This window comes from Suricata suricatta, chromosome 9, assembly GCF_006229205.1.
Source record: "Suricata suricatta isolate VVHF042 chromosome 9, meerkat_22Aug2017_6uvM2_HiC, whole genome shotgun sequence".
Taxonomy (NCBI): domain Eukaryota; kingdom Metazoa; phylum Chordata; class Mammalia; order Carnivora; family Herpestidae; genus Suricata; species Suricata suricatta.
The window spans coordinates 71,862,248-71,879,377 of record NC_043708.1 but is presented as its reverse complement, the minus strand read 5'-3'; the positions used below and the strand labels follow the sequence as shown (position 1 = coordinate 71,879,377).

General features: G+C 45.8%; 2 protein-coding genes across 4 annotated transcripts; both read left to right on the top strand.

Annotated features, from left to right (window-relative positions):
- The first annotated feature begins 4,554 nt into the window (after nucleotides 1-4,554).
- Nucleotides 4,555-11,172, top strand: METTL17 (methyltransferase like 17). Of its 2 annotated transcripts, XM_029950616.1 has the most exons (14): nucleotides 4,555-4,671; nucleotides 4,819-4,972; nucleotides 5,054-5,188; nucleotides 6,352-6,433; nucleotides 6,732-6,813; nucleotides 7,135-7,208; nucleotides 7,875-7,969; nucleotides 8,304-8,374; nucleotides 8,574-8,681; nucleotides 9,168-9,236; nucleotides 10,034-10,084; nucleotides 10,351-10,443; nucleotides 10,660-10,847; nucleotides 10,923-11,172. In XM_029950616.1, the coding sequence occupies exons 1-14, from the start codon at nucleotides 4,591-4,593 to the stop codon at nucleotides 11,032-11,034; spliced, it is 1,395 nt and encodes a 464-aa protein (XP_029806476.1). In that variant the 5' UTR covers nucleotides 4,555-4,590; the 3' UTR covers nucleotides 11,035-11,172. The 2 variants fall into 2 exon arrangements, with proteins under 2 accessions (XP_029806476.1, XP_029806477.1); XM_029950617.1 differs by lacking the exon at nucleotides 4,555-4,671 and having other exon boundaries at nucleotides 4,958-4,972; nucleotides 5,025-5,188.
- Nucleotides 11,173-11,259: 87 nt separating this feature from the next.
- SLC39A2 (solute carrier family 39 member 2) lies at nucleotides 11,260-15,079 on the top strand. Of its 2 annotated transcripts, none has more exons than XM_029950623.1 (4): nucleotides 11,260-12,973; nucleotides 13,156-13,286; nucleotides 13,523-13,573; nucleotides 14,138-15,079. In XM_029950623.1, exons 1-4 carry the CDS (start codon nucleotides 12,859-12,861, stop codon nucleotides 14,765-14,767), a joined length of 927 nt encoding a protein of 308 aa, XP_029806483.1. In that variant the 5' UTR covers nucleotides 11,260-12,858; the 3' UTR covers nucleotides 14,768-15,079. The 2 variants fall into 2 exon arrangements, with proteins under 2 accessions (XP_029806483.1, XP_029806484.1); XM_029950624.1 differs by having other exon boundaries at nucleotides 13,528-13,573; nucleotides 14,138-14,225.
- Nucleotides 15,080-17,130: the final 2,051 nt, after the last annotated feature.

Here is a 17,130-nt window from a genome sequence, read left to right as displayed (position 1 = left end):
TTGATTTTGGCTCAGGTCATGATCCCACAGCTGTGGGACTAAGCCCTGGGTCAGACTCTGAGCTGAGCCTGGAACCTGTTTAACTGTTTAAGATTCTCTCTCTCTCTGCCGCTCTACCCCGCTGGCTCTCTCTCTAAAATAAAAAATTTTTAAACCTAGGAATGATAAAAGAAAAACATCAAAGATGAAAATGCAGGGACACCTCAGTGGCTGAGTTGGTTAAGTGTCTGACTTCAGCTCAGGTTATGATCTCGCAGTTCGAGGTTCCGAACTGCTGACAGTTCAGAGCCTGGGGCTTGCTTCAGATTCTGTGTGTCCTCTCTCTGCCCCTCCCTTGCTTGTATTCTCTCTCTCTCTCTCAAAAATAAATAAATATTTACCAAAAAAAAAAAAAGATGGAAAAGTAGTGCAGGTCATCACCAGATGGCTCAACTAACTAGATAAGTCAAATCAAAATCATAGGACTATAACCAAGAAGAATTAGCTATATAGTATTCTATTTCATCACAGTTCAGAACAGCTCCCCTACGTTCTGCTGAAGATACTTCAATAATATCACTTAACTCTGGAAGAAAGTAGAGGACAAATGGGAAGAGCTGATTGGTGTTTACTTCAGAACAAACGAAAGGACACAGGCCACTACAGCTCGGAGGGAGAGAGATGGAAGAGGAGAGAAGGGAGAAGGAAGGAAGCAGAGAGACAGAGAGAGAGAGAGAGAGGAAGAAGGGAGGGAAGAAGGAGTGGGAAGACTGGTTTTCTAAAGGCATAGCTAACGCAACAGCCCAGAGGCAACATTTCTGAAAGGATGGGTACCATTCTTCAGGATACAGTGTATTTGTTAAACCAGAGACACTGGTTTTAACTCTAAATGTTACTATGTCCCTAACAGGAATATATGGTTCCAGCAACCAAAGAGTAGAAGCAGGAATGGCTCCACTTATCATCACTCCCACTGACCCATTGAGAAATTTTGTACTCTCATCTCTAACTCTGGGCTCTGTAGGGCCAAAGGTCCAGGTACCCAGAGTGGATGCTCTCTTGCCAAGTGACATATCAAAGGTCCCACTGAACTACAAACTATAGCTACTGTCAGGACACTGGATTTCTTGGGTCCAGGGACCAGCAGATAAGAAGAGTTACCAGGAGTGCCTGGCTGGTTCAGTATGTAGAGCTTGTGATCTCGGGGTTGTGAGTTCAAGCCCCATGTTGGATGTAGAGATTACTTAAAAATAAAATCTTAAAAGGGAACCTGGGTGGTTCAGTCAATTAAGCATCTGAATCTTGATCTCACAGTTCACAGGTTCAAGCTCTATGATGGGCTCTAAGGTGACAGCAGGGAGACTGCTTGGGATTCTCTCTCTCTTTCTCTCTCTCTCTCTCTCTCTCTCTCTCTCTCTCTCTGCTCTCTGCCCCTCCCCCACCCAGACCCCTCAAAATAAATAAATGAACTTAAAAAAAAATATATATATATATAACTCAACCTGTGATTTAAAAGAAATAATTCAAGACATCAAAGAACAACATGCATCAAAATAAGAAAAAATTTCAGGAAAAAAGTTGACAAATTCAGGAAAAGTTACATAATAAAAGTAAAAATCATTTAATAGATAAAGACTGGGGTGCCTGGATGGATCAGTCAGTTGAGCGTCCATTTCGGCTCAGGTCATGATCTCACGGTTTGTGGGTTTGAGCTCCACATCAGGCTCTGTGCTGACAGCTAGCTCAGAACCTGGAAACTGTCTTCAGATTGTGTCTCCTTCTCTTTCTGATCCTCCCCTGCTCGCACTGTCTCTCTCTCTCTCTCAAAAATAAAACATTAAAAAAAATTTAAAGATAAAGACTAATCTAGAAGACACAAATGCAAATAAACATAATAAATAATAATAAATAAACCTAATAAAGAATAATAAAGAACATTTTTAGAGGGAAAACTTTATACAAAGAAATAAAAGGTATTACAAATGGTACTATTTGCGATCTTTGATGGCAGAATTTCTTTAATTTCCCAAGGAACTTATTTCAGTTGCTTCAAACATTCATTGCTTCTCTAAACCTAATTGTTAGCCATTTCCCTTTCTCATAAACTTGTGGAGAAAACCAGTTGGACATCATCCATCTGCAACCAAATTATCCAAACCTTCCTTGGAGAATTTTCTTCCCTTTCCTTATTCTGGGGGTATTCGGGGGGGGGGGATTTCTTCTTAATGTTGCCTTATTTCTCCATATTAATATCTGTGTTTTTAAATGTAATTCAGAGTTTCTAAGTGGAAACACTACTCCACCCAAAGTATGCAACCAGCATTAATATAGCACAATTAATAGATTACTTATGAACTAGGCTCATCTTTGCCTCAGGACAGATTGTGACCTGGTCAAATGATTACACTCAGATGCTAAACCCAGTCTACCCTGTTAAGCTTTTCCAAGCACAGAAACAGAGTGGTCACTTTATCAACATCATCAACAAATACTGATGAAGAATTTTCAATGAATAAAGAACAGTGTTCACTGCTTTATGTGTCTTAAAAACATCCTTCATCCATAAGAAGGGTAGCGTGGAAGGTTTTTTTTGTTTTTACGAACAATACTTTGGATTAAGAACAAAGACAGATAAATTTATACCCAACCACCAAGTTCTCCTGCTCCTTACTTCAAAGTCTCTAGTGCTCAGTCATACCTTGCCCCAAATATCCCCCCTTTCAAGTCTGTTTTGGACATATGACATGAAATTATAATAAGAATTAAAATGTAATTACGTCCCTTCAAGTTCCCAAAATACATACGGTTAACACATATGATAATAATATCATCACCATATTGGGAGTTTACTTGGACCAGACATTATGTCATTAAACCCTCACCCCAATAACCCTGTGAGGTAGCAACTATTACTATCTTGCTTTTCTAGTATTCAAATTCAGACTGTCAGATTCCAGATGGCAAGCATTTTATCCCTATGTTCTGTTACCTTCCTATGAGAAAAAATAATAAAGCCAATCTATGTTAAAGCTAACTTATAATGATGAGGATATTTCTATTTTGCTAATACTTGAGCCAACAAATTAAAGTGAAAGCAAAATGGGGCACCTGGGTGACTTAGTTGGTGGAGCATCCAACTTCGGCTCAGGTCACCATCTTGCAGTTTGTGAGTTCGAGCCCCAAGTCAGGTTCTGTGCTGTCAGCTCAGAACCAGGAGCCTGCTTCAGATTCTGTGTCTCCCTTTCTCTCTGTCGCTCGCCTGCTTGTGCTCGTTCTCTCACACTCTCTTGAAAATAAACATTAAAAATTTTTAATAAAAAAATAAAAATAAAGTAAAAGTAAACTGTCATAAGAGATGAGCAAGGTGTGTCCAAGTGAATCAAAGTGATGGGGGGGAGGGGGGGGGGAGAAGGTGAACCTAAAAGGAAGGAAAGCTGTGACTGTCGGATTTACACCTGTCTTAAGTAACCTTCAAAACTTCTTCCAGAGCATTGATTATAAAGCCAAACGCTCCTTTATTAGAATCAAAGCTTAATAACCTAAATGCAAACCAGACAGTTAACTCTCTAACCGATTCAGCTCCCCATATTTTACCCCATAATTATCATATTTGGACTCTTGCAGTTGCAGCAAAGTCAATAATTTCACCCATCCAGTCACCAGAGATCAATCGTTAAGATATTCCATAGCCAACTATTATGTTTGCTAACGACCAGTGAGTTCATTTTTTAATGCCACCTGTTAATTTAGCCCTTCAGGACATTAGCATACTGTTTTTAGTTAACGTGCTAACTTGCATTCCAAGTGCCAACAACGCGTTAGTGCATATGTTTAACGGTGAAGCTCGGACTTAGGCTCCCCAGCTTTAAATCTAGCTGTCATCTAACAAGTTTTGTGATCTTGGGCATGATAGTTAACCATCTAAATACTCACTTTCTTCAGCCGCAAAATGCGGGGAACAGAATATATCTCTTGGAAAGCAGGGACAAAATGCGGTGATATTATGTAAATGTGCTTGCCACAGTATCAAGTACCTAATGTTCTAAGTGTTTGGTATTTATCTAAGAAGACTTTAGTATGGAGAGAAACTTATCTGTAAAAAAAAAAAAAATTAAATCTATTAACTATTAATTTGTTATCTTAGGTTGCCTAAATTTGTTTTTTCTTATCTTTCCCTTCCTGCATTCTCCCGTTTTCACACAGAGGGTAAAAAACTCCAAGGCTTCAGAGTTCTCCAGAGGGAAAAGCAAGGAACGCAGGTAGTTAATACATCCAGAAATACCCTTCTGCGTCCAGGGCGCTTTTCCAGAGGCCCCACGAATGGCCCGACCCCGCCCCTCGACTTCAGGACACGGAGACCAGTCACAACACTACCTCCAGGTCACCCGCCTTCAGCTGGTCACCCAGGCACCACAGTCGTGAGCGGCCCGCGTGCGCTAACCCTCTGAGGTGATCCCCTTACCGATTCTTATTGGCTACTGGAAGCACTCGCTCTCCTCATTGGCTGGAACTGCTCCGTGCCGAAGTTGCGCGAAGGATGTGCGCAGCCCGCAGTGAGGGAGTGAGAATCACAGGCATAAGCATTTCCGTTTCCGGCTCGCCTCCGGTGCCATGGCGACCGCCAGGGGACTGAGGCGTTTGCTGACTTCAAGCAGATGGCGCCTCGGCCGTAGAGGAGTTTCCCAGTCCCGCGTGAGTGCCTACTTTCCCTGCCCTCGGAGAGACCCTAGATGTGGAGACTAGCTCCGCTCGGAGGAACAGCGCTCTTGGGAGCCCCTCCCTTAGCGAACCCCATAAGCTACCTTTCTGCCCCGCAGTCACTTTTTTCCCGGCCTGCAGGCTCTCGCCGCCCTTGTGCCCGGCGTATCCCAGTTAGATAACAACTCCAATTTTCTGGGGAAGAGGCCCCATCGCCGGCACCCCGGCATCCTGCAGCTGCCATGCGTAGAGGTGCCGGAAGCCCTGGCTGCAGCCGCGCAGCTCCTCCTGCTCCGTGAGTAACGGTGGGAAGGGGAGGCCTGAGAAGTAGCGGGTGTGCGTGCAAGTGATGTCGCGTTTCATCTTTGGCCCCTAGAGAGCCCGATGCCCCATCTGGAGAAGCAGGTGCGAGCACTGACCAATTATCTCTGGAGCCGGCATTTACCTGTAGAGCCGGAGGAGTTGCAAAGACAGGCTGTGCATCTTGAGGAAAAATTCCTGGAAAACCCAGGTAATGCTTAAGAATAAAGAGTAGGCCAAATTGAAATATTGGTGGGAAATGAAGAGCTAGAAATAATTCTGCTGTCTTTCAAATTGATACTGTGGTTTCTTGGTTGACTTTCTGGCCAGAGCAGTTGTTACAATGATGCCTCACTGAGAGAAGATGGACTGTTTCAGAGCTTGCACTCGGGGCTTTCGTAAAGGTCTGCGAGGTGCTTTATTATTTTGTCAAATTCTCAATCTTTGGGTTTTTTCCTTCTAAACCCTCTGGATTCAGACTAAGTTTTTGTTCAAGTGAAATAAAATCTCTGTACATCTACCTATCCAGTACTGAAGCCTTCTTCAGGGATAGGAGAATGAGTATTATTCATCAGGTTATTTTCATGAGTTTGAGTTCTTAATATTACAGACCTGTCTTTTATTCATTTGGTTCTCCCTGCACTTCCCACAGTACCTGGTTCAGTGGGTGCCCAGTAGGTAAAACAGTACTGAGCTAAATACAATCATAAGATTTAAGAGCCCCTTTCTAACCAACAGAAACATTGGAGATGTCACAATCTTAAGTTTTGGGGAAGTGAAGAAAATCTACCAAATATTGTCCCTTCCTATCACATCGTGGGGTTCAAACTCACAACCCTGAGGTCTAGATTCACATGCTCCTCCATTTAGCCAGGTGCCAAACAGTTCTCTTTATTTTTTTAATGTTTATTTTTGAGAGAGACAGAGTACAAGCAGGGGAGGGTCAGAGAGAGGGAGACAGAGAATCCAAAGCAGGCTCCAGGCTCTGAACTGTCAGCACAGAACCTGATGCAGGGCTCGAACCCACGAACCATGAGATCATGACCTGAGCCGAAGTTGGAAGCTTAACTGACTGAGCCACCCAGGTGCCCCCAAACACTTCTCTTTAAAAAAGAACAAAACTTGTGCGATAGGGCTGGTTGAGTTGAATAAACTGCTGTTAGAGGCATGGTACTCTCGGGTACATTCTGGTAGTGATGATGGTGGTTACTCTAATTCTTACCTGAAAGTTTTCTCTAGATTTGGCTTCTCTCTTAAGTGTTGCAGTTTTGCCTGGGACGGGAGTTGCAGAGGCATGCACAGGCAGCGTATTCAGATATTGGATCTGAGCCCTGTTCTTCCTGGGTTCTCACTCAGTTCTCGTTCTCACCCCAGACTTACCTCAGACAGAGGAGAAACTTCGTGAAACGGTGCTGCGTGCCCTGCGCAAAACTACATACCATTGGCAAGAACTGAGGTAAGGAGGATTAGAAGAGCTGCGGAAGAAAGAACATCTTGTCTTTAGAAGGAGACTGGGAAAGTACAATTACACAGTTCACATTAGAAAAGGCTACCTGGTTCGCAGATCAGGACTCTTCCCTTTTGAGGACTGAAAGCACTGAGCTGGAGGAGCCCTTTCTAAAGATTTCATTTCCTAAAGATCTAGAATGTTAGCGAGGTGATGGAGGTTATTTCCCAATGGCCGTGACACTCTGTTTTTGTCTTGTGTGTGTGTGTGTGTGTGTGTGTGTGTTTTGTTTTGTTGTTTTGGGCAGCTACAATGAGAAACTGAGCCTGGTGTATATGGTAGCAAAACTGGATGGTGGGTTCGCAGCAGTCTCCAGGGCATTCCATGAGGTAAAAGCCCCTCAGCTTCCAACCTGAATCCTTTTACCATCAGTTCCTTTATTCATAAAGTAGTCTTCTGGGTAGGATTCTTGGGACTTGGCATGTGATCTTATTTTTTTTTAAGAGGCACTCTTTATCCTCTGAAAGAATTTTGTGACCCAAGAAAGGTTTAAAACCACTGTTTTAGGAGGTTCCATTCTATAAAGTATGTACATTGAATCTCAAAAAACATTCATATCTCATCCCTGCCGAGGTCCCCTAATTCATATTTACCAAGGCCCTAAATAAGTGTCTACTTACCATACTCTGAGGTGTTGTATATTTTTTCAGATCCGGGCTCGAGTTCCAGAGTTCCAGCCCCAGACCTTACTGGACTTTGGCTCAGGTACTGGTTCTGTCACTTGGTAAGTATCTTTCTGTCTCTGCCAGTTCTGGCTCTAGAGAGCCATGTGTGCAACACTAAGAGACTGGGAAACCAGAGGGAAAATAGGAAAGTTGGGAAGTAGAATGTTTCTTCCCTGACATTAGGTAAGGCATAAGAAGGTATATGGATTAGGGCCAGAACTTAAAGAAATTTCAAGTGAAAAAAAAAAAGACCGGGGGCGCCTGGGTGGCTCAGTCGGTTAAGCCGCCGACTTCGGCTCAGGTCAGATCTCACGTTCGTGGGTTCGAGCCCCGCGTCAGGCTCTATGCTGACAGCTCAGAGCCTGGAGCCTGCTTCCAATTCTGTGTCTCCCTCTCTCTCTGCCCCTCCCTGCTCATGCTCTGTCTCTCTCTGTATCAAAAATAAATAAAACATTAAAAAAAAAAAGACCGATGTTTAGAAAGATAAAAAAAGGAAAGGAATTTAGTCTAGGGCATATCACCAAGATATTTTTTTTCCTACAAATATTTGTGTGGCTGGCCTTTTTTAAAGTGTTGTAAATGAAATAAGAAAATAACATTGTTAGTTTTTCCAACTGTTGTAAAATAATAATTCTGTTTCCCAGGGGTGGGGTTGGGGTCAGAGGAGTCTCTTGTAGGGATGACTCTTTGTCAGGATAATTGCCATTTCTATTTTGCCATCTTAGGGCTGCTCACAATACTTGGGGCCAGAGCCTACGAGAATATATGTGTGTGGACAGCTCAGCTGCTATGTTGGATTTGGCGGAGAAGTTACTGAAAGGTGAGAAGAAAATATAAAGAAGGGCTTTTTCAAGGAGTTAGGCAGAGAACTAACAGGGGTGTTTTATTGAGAAGTAGAGGAGAGTTTAAAGTTAAAGATGAGTCTGATTTCTTTCCAATGTTATGGTCAAGCAGAAGCTGGTGGAAGCCTTTGCTGGAATGTGGATGGGCTGGGTAAGATTAATAGGACAGGTGACCCAATATTTTCTTACCCTACTGCATCTCACCCTCACCTAGTGCTTTTCTTTATTCTTAGGACTGTGTTTCTTACCAAGAGTTTGCTTTAGTTTATACCTGTACCCTCCTAGTTGCCACATCTCTGCTTTACTCCACAGGTGGTTCAGAATCTGGGGAGCCTTATATTCCAGGTGTCTTTTTCAGACAGTTTCTACCTGTATCACCCAAGGCAAGTGACAATGTTTAGAGTATGTTAAATGTGGAATTGGCAGATGGAAAACTGTAGCTTCAGCTTTGCTACCCAGCACCAAATGATAGAAGATAAAAGAGAACAGAAGACATATCAGAGGATAGAACTTTGTTATACTCTCGGAAGCAGGGCCAGGAGGAATATCAGGTCTATTCGTGTTTCTCGTCTTGGTTCTCAGGTGCAGTTCGATGTGGTGGTATCAGCCTTTTCCCTAAGCGAACTGCCCAGCAAGGCTGACCGCATTGAGGTGGTCCAAACCTTGTGGCGCAAGACAGGTCATTTTCTGGTGAGTGGAATCCTTTCTTCCCTTCAAGTTTTTTTACCCTTAAGTTTATTTATTTTGTGAGAAAGAGAGAGCAAGCAGGGGCGGGGCAGAGAGGGAGAGAAAGAATCCCAAGCAGGCTCTGCACTGTCAGTGCAGAGCCCCACTGGGGACTTGAACTCTCGAACCATGAGATCATGACCTGAACCAAAGTCAAGAATCAGACACTAACCAACTGAGCCACCCAGGCGCCCCTCCCTTTAAGTTGAAAGCAGCTTCATGGGTTTCATGCATATCCTTCTCTTCACTGGAACTTGTGTTCATTCTGAACCATTTTCTCACGCATAGATACCTTCGTCCCTCTTTTAGAGCCTCATCCCCATCTTATATGGGGCAGGCCCTTTCTTTTAGGGCAGCCTCCTCCCATCTGTGAATTGTCTTACAGAGCTGCTAACATTTATGTTTTCATGTAATTCAGGTTTCTGCTTATTTTCCTTTTTTTGAGAACAGATATTGGTAGAGAATGGAACAAAAGCTGGGCACTCGCTTCTCATCCATGCCAGGGACCTGGTCCTTAAGGTAAGATTCTTTTTCTTTCATAACCGCCTCCAATCTGTCACCAATTACTGCTACTCCCTTTTAAAAACTGAAGAGACTCTATCATACCATGGTAGGGGTGATTCTCAGGATATTAGGCATAAAAAGTCATTATGGTATATTGTAGGGATTAGCAGACTAGGACCTGTGGATCAAGGCCAGCCTGCCACCTGTTTTTATAGGAGCCATGCTTGTTGGTGTTGTGTTGTCTGTGGCTGCTTTCACACTATAAATAGCAGAATTGAAAAGTTGGGACAGAAACAGATTTTACCTATTCTCTAGGCCTTTAAAAAAGAAAAAGTATGCCAGCCCCTGATCTAGGTCATCACTAAGCCAAGAACCTTATCTTTTGGGGACAGTATGAGCCATTCTGTAATCACAAATTTAATTGTCCTGCAGTGGGTTCTTTTTGAGAGTGGAGATTGCTGACAAGGGAGAGCACCATACTGTGTGCCAAGTTCCTGCCTTTCTCCTGCCGCAAAGAGAAAGTTCTTTGTTTGGAAAGTTAAGCCAGCTTAACTCAAGGAACATGGTTAATAATTACCAGAATTGAACATAAAAGGACTCTTCAGTTTACTGAGTGCAGAGATTGAGTTATGAGAATAGACCCCTCAGACCCAGCTTAATTTTTTTTTTTAAGTAGGCTCCACTCCCAGCATGGAGCCCAGTGTGGGGTATGAACTCACAACCCTGAGATCAAGACCTGAGCTGAGATCAAGAGTCGGACGCTTAACCTACTGAACCACCAGCACCTCCCAGCTTAATTTTTTTGGTTTTAGGGCAAAGAGAAGTCACCTTCGGATCCTCGACCTGGCTTTGTCTTTGCTCCAGTGAGTATTACTTCTGCCTTTCCCAGCATGCAATGATCTGAACTCAGCTGTGGCCAGGAAAAGTGAGAGGGTAGAGCTAAGCCACCCTCTACTATTTTGTGTCCCTATCCAGTTTCTTTCTTAGCTGTTACCCTGGCATTCCCTACTTCCTGCTCCCGTGCTCCCATATCCTTAGCCCTTTTTGACTCTCATCATTCTGAGTTTTTCAGTTGTGTGATCTCTGTGCTTCATTTGTCTTACCTCCTGTCTTTTGTGTGTGTTCACAGTGTCCACATGAACTTCCTTGTCCCCAGTTGACAGCCTCTAAGCCCCTGGCCTGTAGCTTTTCTCAGGCTTACCACTCCATCCCCTTCAGCTGGGTATGTATCCTGAGAATGTTGCAGCAGGGAGAAACTAGCCTGGGGAAGCAGGATGAAAATGAGTCAGAGGTGGGAAGAGCTGGAGAAGTCAGAGAAGAGCCTGGAGATTTTCAGGCCTGAATGTGCATGGCTTATGAAAAGGCTGCGGGGATGGATGTCATGGTTTTTTCCCTCCGTCTCTTTTTCCTCCAAATAGTTTCTATGTCCTTATCTTAGAGTAAGAAGAAACTAAAAGAGGAAAAGTTCTCCATGGTAATTCTGGCCCGGGGGTTTCCAGTAGAGGCTAATCGCTGGCCCCGTATCACTCAGCCTGTCCTTAAACGGCCACGCCATGTACATTGTCACCTGTGCTGTCCAGATGGGCATATGCAGCATGCTGTGATCACAGCCCGCCGGCATGGCAGGTATAAAGGGTGTGACCAAAAATTAGGGAGAGGAGGCAAGACCCTGCAGCCCGCACTGACTTCTCTTTTCCATAGGGATTTGTATCGCTGTGCTCGTGTCAGCTCCTGGGGAGATCTTTTACCTGTGATCACACCTTCCGAGTCGGAGCTTCCTCCTTCCCCTGCTAAAGATCCCCCTGGGAGCTGATGAGGACGTTTAACAAGTATTTGCTTACACAGACCTGCCAAGGATGAAGCTGCTTGGTATCCAGGATGGGAGTGCTGGTGGCCCTGTATATTTGTTTGTTTGAGGTTTTAATAATAAAAAGTTTTCAAAGAGTAGAAATGGATCTTGTGATTCTTAAAAGGTACAGAGGTCAGTTGTCACGGCCTATCCTGTGATGGAGAGAATCCTCAGATGTTCAGTACCTGTCTTCCCACACAGATTTGAAGCTCACCTTCTCCCGTAAGAGTACTGCTCCTCCTACCACAGACCGGGAAGTCACCCGAGGGAGTGGGGAGCACTGCCCTGCCCACCCCCCACTCTCTGAGCACCGGCTTAGCGGATGTCATATTTTGCCTCGCCTCGGTTTTTCTCCTTCCTTTCTTGGTGTCTCTCTCAGGGTCCATTAGCTCCCCCAGAGTTTGCTGGATAGATTTTCCTCAACTGTCCATCCTTAATCCTCATTGAGATTGAATTTTCCATACCCCCGCCTACCCCACCCCTGTGGATCCAGGCAGGACCCTTCAGTTTGCTTGGTTCATTTCTCAGCCTTCCCCGAGGCCTTGCTGTTTCAGAGCTAGAGCAACTTTCCTTGTCTTAACATTGTCACCTCCCTCCCCAATACACACAGTCCCTGACTTACTTACCATGGCTTGATTTTCAGGTTTTCAACTTGAAGATGATGTGAAAGCAATGCACATTCAGTAGAAGCTGTACTTTGAATTTTGAATTTGGATCTTCTCTCAGGTTTGCGATAATGTGGTATGATCATCTGTGGTGATGCTGGGCAGCCACAGCTCCCAGACAGTTACGCGATCCCGAGGGTAAACGGTACACTCCAAACCATTCTGGTTTTCACTTCCAGTACAGTATTTGGTAAATCGTAAGGAATCTCAACACCTTATTATAAAATAAACGTTGGTTAGATGATTTTGCCCAACCGTGGGCTAATAGAAATGTTCTAAGCATTTAGGTAGGCTAGGCTATGAGGTATACTAAGTGCATTTTCGACTTAGGAGGTTTTCAATTTAAGATGGGTTCCATCAGTACATAACCTCATCGTAAGTCAAGGAAGAACTGTGTATATCTGAAAAGAGGCACAGTCAAAAGGTGGAACAGCATCAATGTAGTAATACTAAAATCTCAACTTCCCCAGAAGACATTATCATGCCTAGAGTACTTTTCTGGGGTTACAGACAGGGGAATCCCCTCATCTACTAGTTTCCACACAATGGCAGGCACAGCACCACCTCTCAGCCCCACCTCCTTACCTGAAAGTGGCCCCAAATCCCCTCTGAAAGGGTAAGGTTCATATATCAGCATAACAACCCATGAGACATGGAGAAGGTATGGAAGTCTTAGATGAAATGTCTTCAATGAGGCAGAACCAGGTGTCCCCAGTACAAAACAGCTGGAAAGGCCCTCCCCAAACCCCTATTTTGGATTAGACCAGCCCCAGGCATGAACTAAGATTGTCCACAGCATTTGGATTAGTCATGGCAGTGAAGAGAAGACCTACAGCACAGGCTGTGCCTGGCAGGGAGTCTGGAGTTTCTGGTTTCCAAGTTCTAGAAGGCATGAGCCAGGGGAGGGGCCTGCTTGTAGGGGGAGGGCGGGAATCTGGGCCAGGGCCCCAGTCAGCTATGCAAGGCGGCGCAAGCAGAGGCAACACCGAATGGGAGGAGGATCCCAACAGCCTCCTGAAGCTCAAGAGGAGCTACTCCAGCTTTGGCCACCTAAGACAGCACTCCTCCAGATTATAATTTCCATTTGCCATCCTGAGGCCTCTGCTTATACTGTACCCAAAGGATGGAACAACTACTGGGAGTAAAAATTGGTTGCCTGTTTGCCCTGCTGGTTCTCACTCTGGTCTGTGGCCTTACTCCCATCTGCTTCAAATGGTTCCAGATTGATGCAGCCACAGGTATGGCCTTGCCGCATGTGTCCCCATGACCTAATCCTGACAATAACCCCATCCCCCTGCCCTGATGACTTGCTTTGATTCTCTCACCATCCCCAAGCTTGGGGTATTGTGTGCCACCTGTCGCTCTCTTGTCACCTTTTCTATCTCATTGCCAACTAGATTGTAACTTCCCTTTTAATTAGGTCGTCACCGCCGGGTCCTCAGCCTCCTGGGCTGCACTTCTGCAGGTGTTTTCCTGGGAGCGGGGTTCATGCACATGACTGCTGACGCCCTGGAGGGAATTGAATCAGAGATCCAGAAGTTTATGATGCAGGTGAGCAGCAGAAATGGTGAGCTGTAGGGCTGGGAGGCCAGAATGATGAGCAGAACCAAGGGAGGAAAAGGGAAAGGTGACAGAGCTGAGGACCAAGGGGGAGGCACAGGAAGAAGACAGTTGCCATGTGGCATGGTGAAAACAGGTTGGACTTTAAGGAAAGCAGTGGAGCTGAAGGGGCAGGACAGGAAGCTGAGCTTCGTTCCCCATCTGATTGCTGCTTTTTTTTCCCCTAGAACAGGACAGAAAGGGAGGGAAGTGTTTCTGGTGATGCTGATTCTGCACAGGTAAGTTATCTCCCGCCAATCCCTCCTGGAGGAGGGGAGGGGAGGGGAGGCTAGACTCCTTTCCTGGCCAGACCCTTTTGAGGGGAGTGTGAGGAGAACCAGGAATTTCCTCTGCTCCTTGGCTCAGACAGCACCAACAAAAGAGGAGCCCACCAAATCCCTTTGTGTTTCTGAACCCCCTGAAAAAACTCTGCCTCACTCTTCCATTCTTTCTCTGGACCCTTTCACATGCCTCACATTCTTTTCCCATTTTTCTAACCCTATCACTCTTGTGTCCCCTAGTCTCTCAGGGATGTTTGTTGTCACTGTCCATACCTGCTCTTGGCTTCATTCCCCTGCCCTTCTTTACGCCCAGATGGCCGCATCAGTCTGGAAACATTCGAAGCAGATGGGAATAAGGCCACAGGCCCAAGTGAGAGCCGGCCGGGCAAACAGGCAGCCAGATTTTAGTAATTGGGCACGGCCCCACATTTCCCGTTCTCTTCAGTCTCCCTCTCCCATGGCCACCCAGCATACTTTCTTGTCTTCCTTTCCCCTGCTCACAGCCCCTCTTTCTGTTCCTAGATGGAGTATCCCTATGGAGAGCTCATCATCTCCCTGGGCTTCTTTTTTGTCTTCCTTTTGGAGTCACTGGCATTGCAGTGCTATCCTCGGGCTGCTGGAGGAGTCACAGTGCAGGAGGAGTGGGGCGAGGCTCATGTCCTTGGAATCCACAGCCACGGACCTCTTCCCTCCCCCTCAAAGGGTCCCCTCCGAGCCCTGGTCCTCTTGCTCTCCCTCTCCTTCCACTCAGTGTTTGAAGGCCTGGCTGTGGGGCTGCAGCCAACAGTAGCAGCTACCGTGCAACTCTGTCTCGCTGTCCTGGCTCACAAGGGGCTCATAGTGTTTGGTGTAGGACTGCGGCTCGTGCAGATAGGCACTGGGTCGCGATGGGCCATGTTGTCCATCCTGTCATTGGCTCTCATGTCCCCCCTGGGCCTGGTCCTGGGGCTGGCTGTAACTCAGGGGGACTCTAAAGGGGGACGAGGCTTAATCCAGGCTGTGTTAGAAGGTGTGTCAGCGGGCACCTTTCTGTATGTCACCTTCCTAGAAATTCTGCCCCGGGAGCTAGCTGGCCCTGAGGCTCCTCTGGCCAAGTGGGGCTGTGTAGCTGCTGGTTTTGCCTTCATGGCCATTATTGCCTTGTGGGCCTGAGAGATTCCTGATTCTTCTGATGGACCTATCTACAATGGCCTTCCTACCCCTGGGAGACACTTCCCAGATGGCTTTGGCCCTCAGATACTTCTCCACGGAGACAGTGATGTTCACTAGGCATTGTCCACATGAACTGGACCCCAGCTTTTTCCTACATGAGAACCCATTTCTCATCCAGGACTGAGAAAAGGATGTTTAAGTTGAGTGCCTATAAATTGGAGAATTGATATAAAGACTATCACTCTAGATTTGACTCTTGTCCCATTTATGCTACTGTGAATAATAAAATGTCCATTTTACCCTTTGCCTTCAGCCATGCTATACTTCATTTCTGCTGGTTGTCTAGGAACTGCCCGGTACAGGACGCGGTGGAGTGGGGAGTGGAAAGGGAGAATGAACACTGGATGGGGTATTTTCTTCTGGAATCTAGGCCCCTAGCCATTCTGTCAATGCAGACCATGCCCTCCAAACATGGCGGCATTGCTGAAATTCCAACAACCTGCCCCTGCTTTCCCCACAGGTGTTGAGAAACTGAGCCAGAGTTCCAGCATTTAGAGAGAAGAGGTGTAAAAACAGAAACCATGGGACCTAGATTTTTTCCTACACTAACCACACCCACTCACTCCCAGTACCTATTATCAGTCAACCACAGTGTGTCCCAACAGACTCTTGAGATCAGGCTAAATAGAGCCTCCTTTCATCTGGCTTTTATTTTTCACACTGAGCCCTGTGTGGCCTCAAGGATGCTACTGCTCTCCTTTGAGCCTCTGTCTCCATCCAGCTAGCTGCCTTGTGCTGTGGGATTAAGAAGCAGTGTTTAGAGAGGAAGAGAGGCGCCAGATAAATGCCTAGGGCGATTACTTGGCTTCACCACAACTTAGTGGCTTTCCTTCTGCCTGCTCTACCTGCCCCTCTGCCTCCGGCCCCTCCCTATTAGGCCATCTGTCTTTCAGTTCTAGGAGCCCCTACAATGTGTTACTTCTCTTAAAAACTGCTGAATTGGAGGAGTATTGCAGACTTAGTGGAGAAGGAGGGAAAGGGGTGCCTGGGTGGCTCGGTAGGTTGAGTGTCTGGCTCTTGATTTAGGCTCAAGTCATGATCTCACGGTTTGTGGGATCAAGTCCCACATCAGATTCTGTGCTGACAGTGCGGAGCCTGCTTGAGATTGTCTCTCTGCCCCTCTCCCATTCATTCTCTCTCTCTGTCTCTGTTTCTGTCTCTCTTTCTCTTTGTCTTTCTCAAAATAAATATTTTCAAAAAGGAGGAAAAGAGTGTACCCTGTGAGCTCACTTTCCCCACATTGCCCCTTTTGATGTTTTCAATTGCAGAAGCCAAGTCACCTTCATCTGGACAAGGTCTCCTGAGTTTCCTTCTTGTCACCATTGTCTCCTTTCCATTCCCCTCCCCACAAACTAAGATACACAAACCTCCTCACAAGCCCAGCTTATGCACCCAGGGATGAGTGAGAAGGCAAGGTTCAAGCACAACTAAATAAAAAATGTCTGATAAGGAAACCATTTCCCGGAAACACCTTCCTATTCTGTTTTCCTGTCAGTATTAAGTGTTGTCCTACATATTCAGAACAGTGCCTCAGATGTAGTAATAATAATAGTCTCCACACAGAGCACCTGCTATGTGCCAGGCACTGTGCTATTGCATTCACAGATATGATCTTGCCTTCCTGACCCTGCCAGGTAGACACTATCCCCACTGTAAGTTGAAAGAGGAACATGCAGAACAGTTAAATAACTTGATCACATAGCTAGGCGGGCTTCCAACCCAAGTTTCTCTGATTTTAAGAAAAGCTCAACTATATAGATTCTCTTCTTCCTTCCCTTCCTTTTACCTCTCCTTCCCATGTATTAAGGTCTCAGAAGAAAGTGGAGAGCTCATTGGGTAATTGAGGCAAGTTTAATAAAGCGAGTATAGAAAGGTGGGGGCAGGGTTTGGACAGAGCAAGGAGCGGATGGTGCAATCCCCTGGGGCTGAGAAAGAACAATGCTGTGCTTGGTGGTGCAAGTACAGGCTGGGGGATGAGTGAGAACAACGCTGCTACCCCAGCTGGAGAGAAGGGAGCAGGTAGCAGAAACTAGAGAGGGCCGTCCAGGGAAAGCTGTGGCCTCAGCAGAGGGACACAACCAGCATGTAGGGACTCCACCAGACAGCTGCCATGGGAGCACCCTCTCACCCTCACTCCACTTCTACTCTGTGATCTACTGCCAGTGTCTCTTTTTGCTCATGGCCAAAGTGAAGCCAAAGGACAAAAATGCCTGCTGGTTCATTGCAGGTATGTCAGTCTTTTGAGGCACATCAATCTGGAGGGCCAAATCCAACATGCCATCCACTGTCTGCTACTTTCAACC